Source organism: Pseudorca crassidens, chromosome 2 (genome assembly GCF_039906515.1).
Source record: "Pseudorca crassidens isolate mPseCra1 chromosome 2, mPseCra1.hap1, whole genome shotgun sequence".
NCBI lineage: Eukaryota > Metazoa > Chordata > Mammalia > Artiodactyla > Delphinidae > Pseudorca > Pseudorca crassidens.
The window spans coordinates 157,894,082-157,909,591 of NC_090297.1; the positions used below are offsets into that span (position 1 = coordinate 157,894,082).

The 15,510-nt window shown below is 38.9% G+C and overlaps 2 protein-coding genes across 24 annotated transcripts in view; one reads left to right on the forward strand and one right to left on the reverse strand.

Annotated features, from left to right (window-relative positions):
- Nucleotides 1-15,089, reverse strand: part of CEP170 (centrosomal protein 170) — a 147,212-nt gene extending 132,123 nt beyond the window's left edge. For 5 of the 12 annotated variants that reach the window (XM_067729484.1, XM_067729488.1, XM_067729483.1 and 2 more), the window contains exon 1: nucleotides 14,329-14,539. The gene's annotated coding sequence lies outside the window, so the exon portion shown is untranslated. Of the gene's footprint in view, nucleotides 1-13,445; nucleotides 13,630-14,328; nucleotides 14,541-14,657 lie in introns of those variants that run through there. The other 7 variants (XM_067729489.1, XM_067729485.1, XM_067729478.1 and 4 more) reach the window with 6 other exon arrangements.
- Nucleotides 15,090-15,253: 164 nt separating this feature from the next.
- Nucleotides 15,254-15,510, forward strand: part of SDCCAG8 (SHH signaling and ciliogenesis regulator SDCCAG8) — a 265,774-nt gene continuing 265,517 nt past the window's right edge. For 3 of the 12 annotated variants that reach the window (XM_067729494.1, XM_067729499.1, XM_067729495.1), the window contains exon 1: nucleotides 15,260-15,504. In XM_067729494.1, the coding sequence (XP_067585595.1) occupies nucleotides 15,438-15,504 (67 nt within the window). In that variant the 5' untranslated portion in view covers nucleotides 15,260-15,437. Of the gene's footprint in view, nucleotides 15,505-15,510 lie in introns of all 12 variants that reach the window. The other 9 variants (XM_067729491.1, XM_067729493.1, XR_010941422.1 and 6 more) reach the window with 7 other exon arrangements.

Below are 15,510 nucleotides of genomic sequence, written 5' to 3' on the forward strand. Positions count from 1 at the left end.
TAGAGACTCAGATTCATAAATTTCATAATTATTCTTCCCTGCTCTGGACATAAGCCCTTATTCTGTCCTTATTTTTAACACTGATATATTTGATAAAATTTTGCTTTTGCTTCCTTCATTTATTTTGGATCCAACACAGAGGGTTTACTCAAACTCTAATACAATTTTAAGAAGTGATCTTGATCGTTATATTTGAATTTTGTCAAATAGTAAACTTACTTTTTAGAGTATATGGTATATATTCATTATCAGAGAAAGACTCAAATCTCCTAATCAGAAAGCAATTTTATAACAAAACTCAGTACCCATATTAGTAAATTTGGATTTCCAAGGCCAAGGTAACTTTTGGATTTTGAGCATGATACCCTTAGACAGCAACTTATTTTAAAAAGTAGCTTTACTAGTTTTAATAAATGTTATTTCCTGTTAAGAAACTACAATCCAGTTCTTAAGACTAGCTCCTTTTACACACAGCAAAGTTGGAATATAAAAATACAAGTGCCTATTAGAATCTAAGGATATCTTACCCTTTCAGAATCTATGTCCTTAAAATTAATGAACTTTCAAATAAAGGGATTAATATATTATCATATGTTTTAAGAACTTATTCTATTTTAAATGTAAGTTTTTGCATTTTGAAAACTTGTTTTACAAAAGAACTGTTAAGAATGTGCTTTAAAATGATTATGAAGCATGAAAAAATTTTTAAAGCCTTGAAAAAGAAAATAAAGTACAGACAGTATATAATTCACCTAAAAGAGCTTTCCTTCCTTCTGTTTAGTGCTAGGCTTTAATGACTAGCCTGCTTTTGCTAATCCACTTCCTTACCTTTCAACCATTCTTGAATTTACCCTATCTTCTGAAGGTTTACTGAATTTTTGTCCTTTCTCTTCCTCTTAACTGCCTTACTGAATCATGATAAAAAATGTCCTCATAATTGCTAAACCCAATGATCATTAATATTCCTATTACATCAACTCTCAGTATCTGTGACCATTCTTACCTTCTAGAAACATTACTTTGGTTTCTCTGACTTCTGTGGCCACTCCTCAAACTCTTTGAAAGTCTCTACTTTCTCTTTAAATCTGTGTTTTTAGGAGGTTACTTCCCAATACATGTTCGTTTTGCGACTTCTTTGAAGCTACTGGACTTCAAATACAGTTTATTACATTAAGTTATGCATCTAAGTAAGTTTCAAGTCAAAACCTCTTTTATAAGATGCAGACCTTAATTACTTATAAATCATTTTCAGTTCCAAGTCCCCACTCACCTGTCAAAATTAATCTGAAAAAAAAAATTCCATCATTCCATCTTCTGAACAAAATCTGCCTCCCTCCTGCTTTGTCTATCTTGATAAATGGCAGTATCAACCACCCAGGTACTCTCTCTAGCAACCTCCCTTTATTTAAATAAATCACTGATGAAACGTGTACGCGAAAACACGTATTTTCTAATTCCTCTGAAAGAAAGACCCCTTCAGCTTGGACTGACTGGGTTGACAACATGGGAGAGTAGGGATGGGGGAAATGGGCTATAATTGTGAAGACTAAAGAGAAAGAAATTTAGAAAGTACTAGGGCACAGGAAATACACAATGTCTTGACTTAGAATGCTGAGGCTGGAGGGAAAAACTACAAATTGTATCCAAGAAAAAGAGAGAAAGGGAAGAACAAGTCAGAGATTAGAAATCCTAGTGACAAAACCAGACACCTGAAAATCAGATGAAAGAAATGGTTGTCAAGATAGCATTCTTTGATGAAATATCCATCTTATACAAACCTCGTATCTTTGGGGAGCAAGGGTTACGAACTTGCAATTAACCTAAATACCATTAGCAAAAAAGGTGCCAGATTCCATTGATGAATTATGTTCTGAATGTCACTAACAATAATTACTAGACACTGAATAGCCCAATTCTCTTGTCCCTAAGCCACCCTCCCCAAATAAATTTCTAAATTTCACTTTATTTACCTTTCATTTAATTGCACTCTATTTGCTCCCACCTCTCCAATTTACAAATTTTAAATTCCTATTCCATATAGTACATCTTTAACATTTTGGAATTTGTTATATGAACCACTTAAATTCTTAGGGTCTAACCGTGCTCTCTTACTGCAAGCAAAGGCTCTTATTTTTAGTGAACAGCCCAACACAGAATTTTTCACATAAGTGAAGGGTAGGGGAATAGTTGAAGTGGAAGGTAGTGAGATGTAGAACTGAGAAGAAATATTTCACTCCTGGATTTGCAACTGAAGGAAATGGCAGAATTACTAGATTAGAGAAACAGTGTATGTTTTGTTCAATAGCTCTTCAGCTTAATCAAAAACAAAAACCAAACTATCTACCATTCCTCTTCAAAAGCACACACACACAGATGAACATACACACAATGAATACCCATCCTCCAAGAATGGAATAGCTCAGTGTCATCAGTGTCAATTTCGTAAGCTAGCTATTTACAGAAAAATTGAGTTCCGTAATACTACTGGAATAGAAAACAGTATATTTCATTTTAAACTCTTGTTTAATATGACAGTGGTTGTTAGAAAATATTTCAAAAGCACATTCAGAAAACTTAAAACTGAAACAATTTCAAATGATTTAAGAACACTTTTCTTACACACACACACACAGATGTCTACAGTTTACTTGGAAATGGATCAAAATGTAACATAGACTGACGAATAGACAATGGATTTATGACCACATATGTGATAAAACTAACATAATATTAATGGTAGAATCAAGATGGTGGGTATATGAGTAGTCACTATGAAACTGTTTCAATTTCCCTGCCTGCTTGAGAATTTCCATTAAGAATACTAGGAAAGAGATATGGGGATATACGTATATGTATAGCTGATTCACTTCGTTATAAAGCAGAAACTAACACACCATTGTAAAGCAATTATACACCAATAAAGATGTTAAAAAAATACTAGGAAAAAATCCACAAGAACAATAATAAATCACATACACACAGGCCCTGTATTTAAAAACAAAAACTTACCTCACGAATTAACTCTGGTGAAAAGAAATAGTTTAAAAAGTAAAAACTCTGAGACCAATATATGTAAAATCTAAGGAAGATACCCAAAGGTGTACTGATAAAAAAATTTACAGCCTTAAGTGTTTTCCACTGAACTGAAAAATAAAAATAAACTTACTATTCGACAACTAGTAGAGATAAATATTAAAGATTTTTAAAAATAATAAAGTAAAAACATAAAGACAAAAATGACAAATCAAAAGCTCATTCTTAAAAAAAAAAAGTACTAAAACCCCTGGCAGACTTTTTTCTTCATTCCTCACAAATATTTAACTTTGTAAAAGGATGTAACCGGGACTTCCCTGGTGGTCCAATGGTTAACACTCCACACTTCCACTGCAGTGGGTGAGGGTTCAATCCCTGGTCCCTGATCGGGGAACTAAGACCCTGCATGCTTCATGGTGCGGCCAGAAAAAAAGGTGTAACCACAGACATGATCTTTTCAATTTACAGAATAATTATATCTACAATTTTAGGCTTCTAAATTTGAAAATCTCAAGTGAATAAACTTCCAGGCAGATAAAAATGACATAAGTGACTCAAAAACAGGTAGAAACTTGAATAGACCTGAAAACACTATTAAAAACTAAGGCCTTAAATACCTGTTTGAGAGTTTCTTTGTCATCTTTTGGATCATAAATAAGTCAATAAACTCAGTTTAATCTCAATCAAAATCCCAAAAGGATTTTTTCAAATGAGCTTAACAAAATAACCCTAAAACACATCGGGAAAAAAAAAAGCATACAAGGATAACTAGGTAAATTCTATGACACCAGAATAGGCTAAGGAGAAAAGTATCCATTTGTAAACAGATACTATAAACCTATGTTATAATACGTGGTAATAATACAGCAGTGCAGGAATAGGCAGCAATCAAATGGAATAAAAGATCCAGAAATAAATCTATGCATATTTAAGAAGACATTTCAAATTGTGATAGATAATGAAGCGTTATGCAATACATGACAAAAGGCTATATATATGCCTAAATATATTTTAGATAAATTAACATATTTGCATGTAAAAATTCAAATCATAAATTCTACAAGAAAAAATATAGGTATGTATTCAATAAAATGCTGTGCAGCGGGATTACTTCGTAAGAAAAAGGAAAAAAGAAATTAGCCTATATACAAGTTAAAGATTTTTGCTGGGTAAAAATAACATAAACTTAAAAGGCAAATGGTAATCTTGGAAAAAGAAGTAGTTACAAGTGAATATGATGAGCTATTCACTAAAAATAAGAGCCTTTTATTTTAGAAATAAAAATAATCAATAAGCATTTTTAAAAAGCCTTTCAGATGTATTACTGATAAGAGAAATCTAAATAAGGTTTTTAGTTTATCAACTGGGCAAAAATTTTAAAAAGATATGTAATACCCAGCAGTGGTAAAGCGTTGAAGAAACACAATTTCATACCCCAATGAGGGAGGTGTACTTTGGCAACAGACTGAGGTGGGGCGGGGGCGGATGGAGTATTATCAGTACGTTAGAAAATCAGAAAAGGTTTTAGAACTCTACATGTTCTTTGACACAATTCATTTCTTGAAATAGTGGGAAAGAAAAATACTGATTTGCACAGAAATTCAGTTGGAAATGTCCACTATAGGGTTGTTTACAATTTTTAAAAACATCCTTAATTTCCATAAATTGCAAGTAAATCATAAGCTTCGTAAAATGAAAGTTTAATCTCATGATAAAATGTTATCAGATTAAACCAAAATAGACAAGAATATGTAACAGTGGTGTCACTAGCTAGTAGGATTGTAAGAATGTGTTCTTCCTGACTTAATGGTATTTTCTAGATAGTTTGAAATTATAGTCCTATTGCCTAAAAAAGCTTACCACAGGAAGTCCTCTATTTGCAATGTTCCTTTTTCACCAAAATAAAGATTTTATACTTACTTCTCCATCATCAAGGACATTCATTTCCCCTATCCTCTGTTTCGTGAAATCAGTTTCTAGCTCACTGACCGGAGTTCAAGACCCCTAATCAACCCTTAAGCTTTGAATCTGAGAAATTCTTATCCAGTAAAAAGCTAGTTAAAATAGGAAAATGCTCTTTGTTGGCCTGGAAAAAAAGTAAGCTAGGCTGCTTACTTTTTTCTGACTTCATTCTCATTTAGACACTATGCTTAGAATTGAAAGATGTGCTTACGAATGGAGAAAGTTATTATTTCAAAGCCTCTTTCTGGCCTCATGTCCTTTCCTCCAACCCCAAGAGTATTGTAAAATGATGTACAAAACTGCATATGGGGACAGAATGCACAAGAAGTAAAAAACTATTCCTACAGAGTCAGAATGAAAACATACTTCTATTCATCACCCAAACCAAAACATTTCTTCATATCTAACACTATCAAGTGGTACCACACTTGGGGCACTGGGAAGGGGATCCCTACGTGCAATTATACCTTTCATGTCTTTTATATCTATCTCATTTGTTTTACAAAATAAACCTCTGAGGTAGTTGGACTACTGCCAGCTTTATTTTACAGATGAAGAAACTGAACTTCTGAAATGATGTGACATGCCCAAGATCACACAATTAATGCCTCTGAAGCAATTCCTGAGAGCAAATTCTTCTCAGTGAACAGCAACCATCTCCCCTGTACAAATCTCAGTAGCAAAGCAGCCACATCCATCGACCTAAGAAACAGCAGCAATATATTTGTGAGTAAAACTTTGTTCACGGCTTTAGACTTAGTAGTTTCTGGGGGAGAATAATAATGAACATCGTGGGAATTCCCTAACAGTCCAGTGGTTAGGACTCGGCACTTGCACTGCAGTGGCCCGGGTTCAATCCATGGTTGGGGAACTAAGATCCTGCAAGCCGCATGGCGCAGCCAAAAAAAAAGAGAACATCTTCACTGATAAATGAGAATAAAGGAATAAAGACAGGTCTGATAATAACGTTTTCAGAGATAGTTAACAAGGAAAAAGGATATAACCTGATTTCTTAAGAAATGTTTAAGTGATTAAAGGTGGTATAGTTGACTGATCACTCCTTATCTCTAAACATACTTTTTTAAAAAAATTTTACTTTATTTTATTTTATTTTGGCCATACCTCGCAGCTTGTGGGATCTCAGTTCCCCAACCAGGGATCAAACCTGTGCCCCATGCAGTGGAAGCGCAGAGTCCTGACCACTGGACTGCCAGGGAAGTCCCTAAACACACTTCCTTTCCTTGTCTTCTGGGACACCACACTCATTACCTCACCGGCCACCTCTTTTCAATCCTTGATGGCTCCTTCTCTCTTGCTAAGCTTTCACTATTGGAGAGTATCACGTACAATTCTTTCTTCGACCTCTTAATCTAATTACTCTCAAACTCTCAACCTAAGTGATGTCTTCCAGTCCTAGAGTTTTAAATATGGTCTACTGGTGATGCTTAAAATTTAAATATATTCAGTCCCAACCTCTCCTGTGAAATCTAGACTTGAATATTCAGCTGCCTACTTGATTATCTCCACTTGGACATTTAATAGACATTTCAAACCTAACATGTCCAAAACTCTTGATTTTTTAAAACCAGAACCTAATAACCTTCACTATCTCCAACACTATCACTCTAACCTAAACCATTAACACCTCAGTTTAAAGTATTCCAATAGTCTCTTAACTCATCTCCCTGTTCCCATTTTGTTCCCCTCCAGTCTATTATCCACAAAACAGCCAGAACCATATTTTAAAAATGTAAGCCAATTCTTTTGTCCAATTCAAGGGATTTTTTTCTTTTATCCAATTCAAGGGATTATTATTTTTTTTACATTCTGTATTTCTACTTTTCTAATGTTAAAATAAACTTTTTTTATGAAATGATAGTGTTAGTAGGTGGTAAGTTTCTTTAGATATTTGTCTTCGGGTTTTGTTTCCGTGTTTTTACATAAGCAATAAAAAGTTAGTCTCCCCTTCTCAAAACACTCCAATGAACTCCCAAGGCATTTTAAATAAAGTCAACCAATACAATCTCTATCGAACCTCGTTTCCTCCTATTCTTCCTTCCTCTTGCTCATCTCCAGCCAGTGGCCTCTTTGTTCTCTGAATTCATTCATCCCATTCCTGTCCAGGACCAGAGCACTCTCCAACCAGATATCTACATGGTGTGCTTCCTTACATAAGTCTCTGCTAAATGACACCTCAAAGAGTGGTATTCCCTAACCAGTCACTAAAATAGTAGCTCTCTAGATGTCTCTTTTTTGTATAAAGAGGCTATCTTTAGTGTAAAAAGAGGTAAGTAGGTTAAAAATATATACTGTATTTACTTAAATTGAAAACAAATTCACTGGAAAGATACATGAAAGTTACCTATTAACTCAGCAGATAAGGTAGATGGGTGGGAGAATTTTTCACATTGTTTGTTTTTAAAATATTGTTTGTTTTTTTTGAACAATTTTAATGTGTTATTTGAATGACTATTTAAAAATAAATAAAAAATAGCAGTCCACCACTCTCTATCCCTTTACTCTAATTCATTTTTACTCACAGCATCTACGCTTACTTGACTTCATATAGTATAATTATATAATTATCCACAACTCCACCAGACAGTAAGCTTCAACCAACTCCCTTAGTATTAGAGAATATAATGATTTTCTCCTTAACTAAAAACAAAGCATTGAAATGGTTTTCGGTATCTTTTTGTCACCTTTTTCCTCCAGCATACTTAATTTATGTAACTTTTATTCTATTTATACATTTGCATGGTATGTCCTTGGCTATATCCAATACATGCACAAGATGAAGACATAAGAGGGCTTGTTTGTTAAATTTATAAATGTCAAAAAGCCAGGAAGAGAAGCTAATCCCTTGGATGACAGCATCATTATTTAAGAAGGTTTCAAGGACTTCCCTGGTGGCGCAGTGGTTAAGAATCCGCTTGCCAAAGCAGGGGACACAGGCTCGAGCCCTGGTCCGGGAAGATCCCACATGCCACGGAGCAACTAAGCCCGTGCGCCACAACTACTGAGCCTGCGCTCTAGAGTCCGTGCTCCGCAACAAGAGAAGCCACCGCAATGAGAAGCCCACGCATCACAACAAAGAGTAACCCCCACTCGCCACAACTAGAGAAAGCCTGTGCGCAGCAACGAAGACCCAACGCAGCCAAAAAGAATAAAATTTTAAAAAAGATCTCAACTTTTAACTACACTCAAGTAGATGATATTTAAAAGGGTTAAAGGTACATATTGCTTAAAAAACATCATCTACATGTATATACAGAATGGGAAAGATCTTAACATACAAAAGATGCGGGTTTATGTTGCCTACATCAGTGATTTCCAGACAAATTTTTCAAAAAACAAAATAGGAAACAACAAAGGTGGCCTCTCCCGTTGCGGAGCACAGGCTCCGGACGCACAGGCCCAGCGGCCACGGCTCACTGGCCCAGCGGCTCCGTGGCACGTGGGATCCTCCCGGACCAGGGCACGAACCCACGCCCCCCCGTGTCGGAAGGCAGACTCTCAACCACTGCGCCACCAGGGAAGTCCCAAAAGACTAACTTTTTATTGCTTATGTAAAAACACGAAAACAAAACCCGAAGACAAATATCTAAAGAAACTTACCACCTACTAACACTATCATTTCATAAAAAAAGGTTATTTTAACATTAGAAAAGTAGAAATACAGAATGTAAAAAAAAAAATAATCCCTTGAATTGGATAAATATAACTTGAAAAGCCACATAACATTTTTCTCTCTTTTTTTTTGCTTAGAACCGGCAAGACATTACTGTTGTTAGAGTTAATGAAATTTTAGACCGTAAACACAAGTGTATGGCTTGAATTAAGAAAAGGGGTAATTTCACTACACTGCATTCAGACCACAACTGCAGAACTAAAGCTGGAAACAGAATCACAACAAAAAAGAATAGCACTGACAAAACTGATTGTATCTAGTGACAGATATGAGGAAGGTAAAGGAAACTGTATCACATGAAGTTGTAGGGGTTGTAGTATTTAATTTAGAAGAGGGAGAACTTAACAGAGACCCAATATATTGAGAAAAACCTTACTGTATCTTACTCTTAAAGATAGAACTGCAACCAATGGAAGAAGTTACACAGTAAAGCAGATACTAGCTCAGTTTAGTAAAATCTTTCTATTACATTTTTCAAAAGCGAAATTACCATCCTACGCCCATTTTTTCATGCAAGTGTTTCTCATGGAAAAGCTGGACTCAATAAGATCTCAGGGATATTAGTAGTAAGCAGCACATTGTTTGAGATGATTTCTAAAGTCTCCTCTAATTCTAAACTTTTGTGAATTATAAGGGAATAAATGTTGCCTTTTATAACTTACTGAAAAATATGAGTGGAAAGAATTTTGGCTTTAGTCAAAAAGACAAAGGTTCAGTTATAGGCTTTACCACTTAATAATGTGTGACAGAGAGACAAAATTATTCACTAACTCTGGACCTCAAGTATTCTCAACTTTAAGTGTAAAATAATACCTTACTTACACAACTGCTGCATGAATTACGCATAGACACACACAATGTCTGGCACTTAGTAAGTGCTTAATACACAGTAGATATTACTCACTTATTCAGTAAATATTATGTTCCAAAGGATAATATTTTCTATTATTTATTAGCCATTTATATACTTAAATAAGGACTTACTCTCTGCTGTCTCGTTCTTTGCTTTTCAAACCTAAGCAATGCACACTTAGGATTCATTTCCACTTCTATGCTTCACATAATCTCTACTGGATGAAAGAAATTTTTATAACCTTGCTTTTGTTGATTTCCTTTCTACCTTTGACACAAAAGTGGGGTTTACTTTTAGTACATGTCAACTATGTCATTCGTTTTGGCAAAAAAATTATACTGTTGCATAATCATTTCAACTAAACTGGACTATATATCCAGTTTAATCAAGCCTACTACCAGACAGATGTTTTCTTACTCTTTTAGATAGCCCACACTGGCTACCTCATTGGTGAGCACTTCCCTCAAGAAATATCTGAGTAAATAAAGACCCATTTCACCAAGGGTAGCTATTAGAAATCTTGGTTATTAACAAAAGTTTATGAAATAAAAATAGTCCGAGGTTTCTCCCCATTAGATGAAACCCATTTCTTACTGAAACATATCAACACTTAATGCTCCAGCCAATATTATCTACCCACCAGAATTTTTCGTATGGTATGTAATTCCTTTTTTTCTTATACTTGCAAAATAATTGACAACTATACAGATATTTTAGTTGGCAATTTAATATCATGCTGTTAGATATCTATTATAACAGTGTACTGCTTAACCCCCCAATGTTCATGATAAAGAAAAAACAAATCACTACAGAATTTTGTTGAATAAAAAACATGTTGACAAGTTCAAACAGATACAGTATTCAGTACTAGATGAATGATATCAGATGCAACAATAAAACTAGTTTTGTTTGTTTGTTTGTTTTTTGCAGTACGCAGGCCTCTCACTGTTGTGGCCTCTCCCATTGCGGAGCACACGCTCCGGATGCACAGGCTCAGCGGCCATGGCTCATGGGCCCAACCGCTCCGCGGCATGTGGGATCCTCCTGGACCAGGGCACGAATCTGTGTCCCCTGCATCGGCAGGCGGACTCTCAACCACTGTGTCACCAGGGAAGCCCAATAAAACTAGTTTTTTTTGGTTTTTTAAGTGATAAAATGAAACAACAAACTGATACTTATAACAAATAAATCCCTAAGCATAGAATTTTTAAAAGCACCTTGATATTTACATTAATAGACATAACGCATGATAATTTTTTTAAAGTTGGAAAACATGTAGATGGTTATTTACTTCCATACAAAGTAATTTTAGCACACCATGAAATTTAACAGTAAAATACATTTCAAGTTTGATTTAATATAATTCCACATGGTGAATTACAGATTATTTTTTAAGTAAATTGAAATTTAAGAAATATACTAATTCTTTTTTTTAAAGTCTATTAAAATACAACTAAAGGGCTTCCCTGGTGGCGCAGTGGTTGAGAGTCCGCCTGCCGATGCAGGGGACACGGGTTCGTGCCCCGGTCCAGGAGGATCCCACATGCTGTGGAGCGGGTAGGCCCGTGAGCCATGGCCGCTGAGCCTGCGCGTCCGGAGCCTGTGTTCCGCAATGGGAGAGGCCACGACAGTGAGAGGCCCGCGTACAGCAAAAAGAAAAAAACAAAACTAAAAATAGAACTACCATATGACCCAGCAATCCCATTACTGGGCATACACGCCGAGAAAACCATAATTCAAAAAGAGACATGTGGGCTTCCCTGGTGGTGCAGTGATTGAGAATCTGCCTGCCAATGCAGGGGACACGGGTTCGAGCCCTGGTCTGGGAAGATCCCACATGCCATGGAGCAACTGGGCCCGTGAGCCACAACTACTGAGCCTGCGTGTCTGCAGCATGTGCTCCGCGACAGTGAGAGGCCCGCGCACCGCGATGAAGAGTGGCCCCCACTCGCAGCAACTAGAGAAAGCCCTCGCACAGAAATGAAGACCCAACACAGCCAAAAATAAAATAAAATAAATAAATTTTAAAAACAAACAAAAAAGAGACATGTACCACACTGTTCACTGCAGCACTATGTACAACAGCCAGGATGTGGGACCAACCTAAATGCCCATCGACAGATGAATGGATATAGAAGATGTGGCACATATATACATTGTAATATTACTCTGCCATAAAAAGAAATGAAATTGAGTTATTTGTAGTGAGGTGGACGGACCTAGAGTCTGTCATACAGAGTGAAGTAAGTCAGAAAGAGAAAAACAAATACCATATGCTAACACATATATACGGAATCTAAAAAAAAAAAAAAAAAAAAATGGTACTGATGAACCTAGTGGCAGGGCAGGAATGAAGATGCAGACATAGAAAATGAACTTGAGGACACGGGGGAGTGGGGGCAAGAGGGCAAAGCTGGGGCAAAGTGAGAGTAGCATCGACATATATACACTACTGAATGTAAAATAGTTAGCCGGTGGGAAGCAGCAGCATAGCGCAGGGAGATCAGCTTGGTGCTTTGCAATGACCTACAGAGGTGGGATAGGGAGGGTGGGAATGAGGCTCAAGAGGGAGGGGATATGGGGATGTATGTATGCATATGGCTGATTCACTTTGTTGTACAACAGAAACTAACACAGTATTGTGAAGCAATTATACTCCAATAAAGATCTATTAAAAAAAGTCGATTAAAATACAATGTGGAATTAAGGGATAAAAAGTACAAGAAAACAAAAAAGCACTTTATGGCAAAATCAACTTAATAAAAGAGCACAAATTCAATTTTAATAAAAAGGTTAAACATGAATTTTTTCCTCAAAAAGTAAGCTTTTTTAAGTTGAAAATAATAAAATTCATTAATTGAAGAAAACTGAACTTCATGGGTTCTTGTTATGTAGCAATTTCATTTTTCAGAGTTTATAGAGTTGATCATATTATAAAATACTACCGAATAGCAGAAAATATTATTAAAATATGGTGACTGATAAGTAGGGAAAAAATTCCAACAGTTTCCATTTTTATGAAAAGCCTATGTTAAGACATCTCTTCCTATATCAGTAAGTTAATTTATAAAACTATAGTTCCACTTCATTAGAATTATTACTTTCACATCAAAAGAAAAAGACTAGACTAATACAACTATGACGTATCAATGAACTTGATTGTCACAGACAACTCAAAGAGCATGCAGAGAAGCTTTCCATAAATTTTCACAGGGTAGGGGGACTAGGGGACACAGCTGAAAAGAGCACATTGCAGAAGAGACCTTGGTTTTATTGGACTCTGCCTTTCATTAGCAGTTTGGCTTGGACAGCCAAGTCAGTTAACTTTCCAAGTTTTAATGTCTTCCTCTTTCTCTGTCAAATGCATTTAGACTCTTCAGTTTTAAAACACCAAAATTCTACAATATTTGCAAAGTTAGGAAAAAGTAAAAGCAGCACTGGTTTTACTTTTTAAAAAACAATGGCAGAAAAATACAAAATGGTTTGTAACTTGCAATGTAATATTTCCAGAGCTGAATTCCTAAATCATTGCGGCATACCCAGCTAGGGTTATATCAGAGAAGATCTGGATACCGTATTCATAATGTCACTTTCTCCTCTCACATCATTCCTCCACCTGCTCCTCCCCATCCGGCTTCAATCTCTCTTTTGCTTGTTTTAATGCCAGCAAACGGTTGTAAGCTTAATAATCAAATCATTTTAAAAGATGCATTTTCAATCAAGTACGTTATCTGCTTCACCACATTTCTCCCAACTGGATGAATTTTCATTAAGAGAATAAAAATATGAATAAAAAATTCAGAAACAGAAATGTACCAGGCCTATGTTTGATTTTGAATGCTTAAAAAACAAAACGGAAAGATGTATCCTAACCTATTCCCTTAGGCACGTGAATGCGTTACCCACCCTATGAAAAAACATTCTGCTGGTTCATTTTCCTGCTACACAAACAGCTTCGTCGTCAGGCCCTTCCTGGTCCATTCTTCATCGTGAGCTAGTAATTTTATATGGATCACCTTGGCAATGCTTGGACAGGTACTGTCCTTGTCTTCCAGGAGCTTACATTCTCCAAGTAAAACTCTGCTAAACACTAAAAAAACAGATACTATGACTTAGGGTACAAATCCCACATCTTCCCGCCCCTTGTTAGGCAGCTGCTAATTTTTCTTTTCCTTACATAAAATGAAGGGACCCATACCAAAGCCCACATTTGAATTTCAGGACAATGAAGTCGACAGGAAGCTACTCTCTCCTCCCCCGGGTTACTACAGAGCCACAGCCTGAGCGGGTGCTGTCGACTGGCGGGTGCGTGACACCACGTCTTCCACGCCCTCCCACCGCGTCCGAAAGGCTCCTCGCCGGACCACCCCAAACCGAAACCAACCACACAAAAAGAAACGACATTGGGAGCTGCTCCGATCGGGAAAACCCCTTCTCCAGCAGCAGCGTAGCCATTCCCTCCGCTGCTCCGCCCGCACCCCTGCAAACTGCTGGGGCGGAGGGGGCTGCACAAAGCCAGGAGAGCCAGAGACGACTCAATACGTGGACACTTGCAGGGGAAGCCGGGACGCAGGGCCCGGGGACGCAGGGTTGGGGGGCGGTGGGGGGGAGGGGTGCCCCCGCCGAGTCCCAGGTCCGGGGCGGGGGCGGCACGCGAAGCCTCAGGGAAGCGCCCCTCGCCACCGGCCCTCAACCCCTCCCGCCGCGGGCCGCGCCCGAGCCCCCGCTGCAAACCCGAAAAGAAGGATGTGGAAAAGCGGAGGCGACGGCATCGGAGCGCATCACTTACCCCTCACTGCTGAGAGGGACCGGACGGGGGGGCGGGGCGCACCGCGTCCCGTGAGTCTCTCGCAAGCGTCCTCCCCCACCCTGTCGTCGTCGCCGCCGCCGCGGTCGAGCTCTCGGCCCCTCGGCGCCGCTGGGCAATAACGTTATTCCGCACACGCTCCGCACATAGCGGTAACGGCAAGGAGCGGCCGCCCAGTGCGCAGGCGCCCGGGGAGAGGGCGAGGAGCCCAGCCCTACCCCTGGTCCGGCCCAGTCCCAGCGAACTCCTACTGCGCAAGCGCCAAGCACAGACAATGAAAAGGGGTTGTGCGGGGGGGGGGGGGGTCTCACCCACAGGCCTCTCCAGCTGCCGACTACGCAGGCGTATACCAAAGACCAGCTTCAACAATGAAGAGGACCCGGGCTTTAGCTGGGACCGCAACCGGCAAGGACTACAGTTCCCAGCCGGCAGTGCGCCAACTCCAAGCTGTGGTCGGGTCGCTGGGCGTGCTAAGATTGGTAGTGTCAGCCGCCTTCACGATCTACGGTGTTTGGGAGATTCAGAGCTTCTTTTTCTTGAGAATTTATTTCGCGGTGTTGGCAGATGTTGCGGCTGAAGGGTGTTGAGCTTGTTATTTGCGTTCTTGAGAAGGCTCAAGGATCAACAGCATATAAGCGAATTTAGAAGAGTAAAGGCTTTCAGTGAGCCCTTTCTGTCAGTTAGGTGGTCCAGACAGCAGGATGGGTTGAAGGCAGGACTAAGCCTGGCTGGGCTACAGAAATGGGCGGAGCCTCCAAGGAGTCTCTTGGCAACCGGAACTTGCCGCCAAACCGCCAAAGCTTGAGCTTGGAGCGCGTTGCCCTCTGGGAATTGTAGTTTCATTAGGAGTGCTCTTAGGAGCTTCGACACTGTAAGCCCGGACACTGTGGACTACAACTTCCGACGTCCACCACGAGGGCCCGTGGGTGGGAAGAGGCTGGAGAGCTCAGTACGGGGTTCTGTGCTCCCCAGTGACAGCAGCAGCAGGAAGTCGGTGGGCCCTTTCCGGGGGCTGAGGCGTCTTGCACTCCGAGGGGAGAACACTGGACACTTCCCCACGCAACTCCCATCTCTGGGCCCCGAGTGTGTTCATGGCGAAGTCCCCGGAGAACTCTGCCCTGGAGGAGATTCTGGGGCAGTATCAACGGAGTCTCCGGGGTGAGT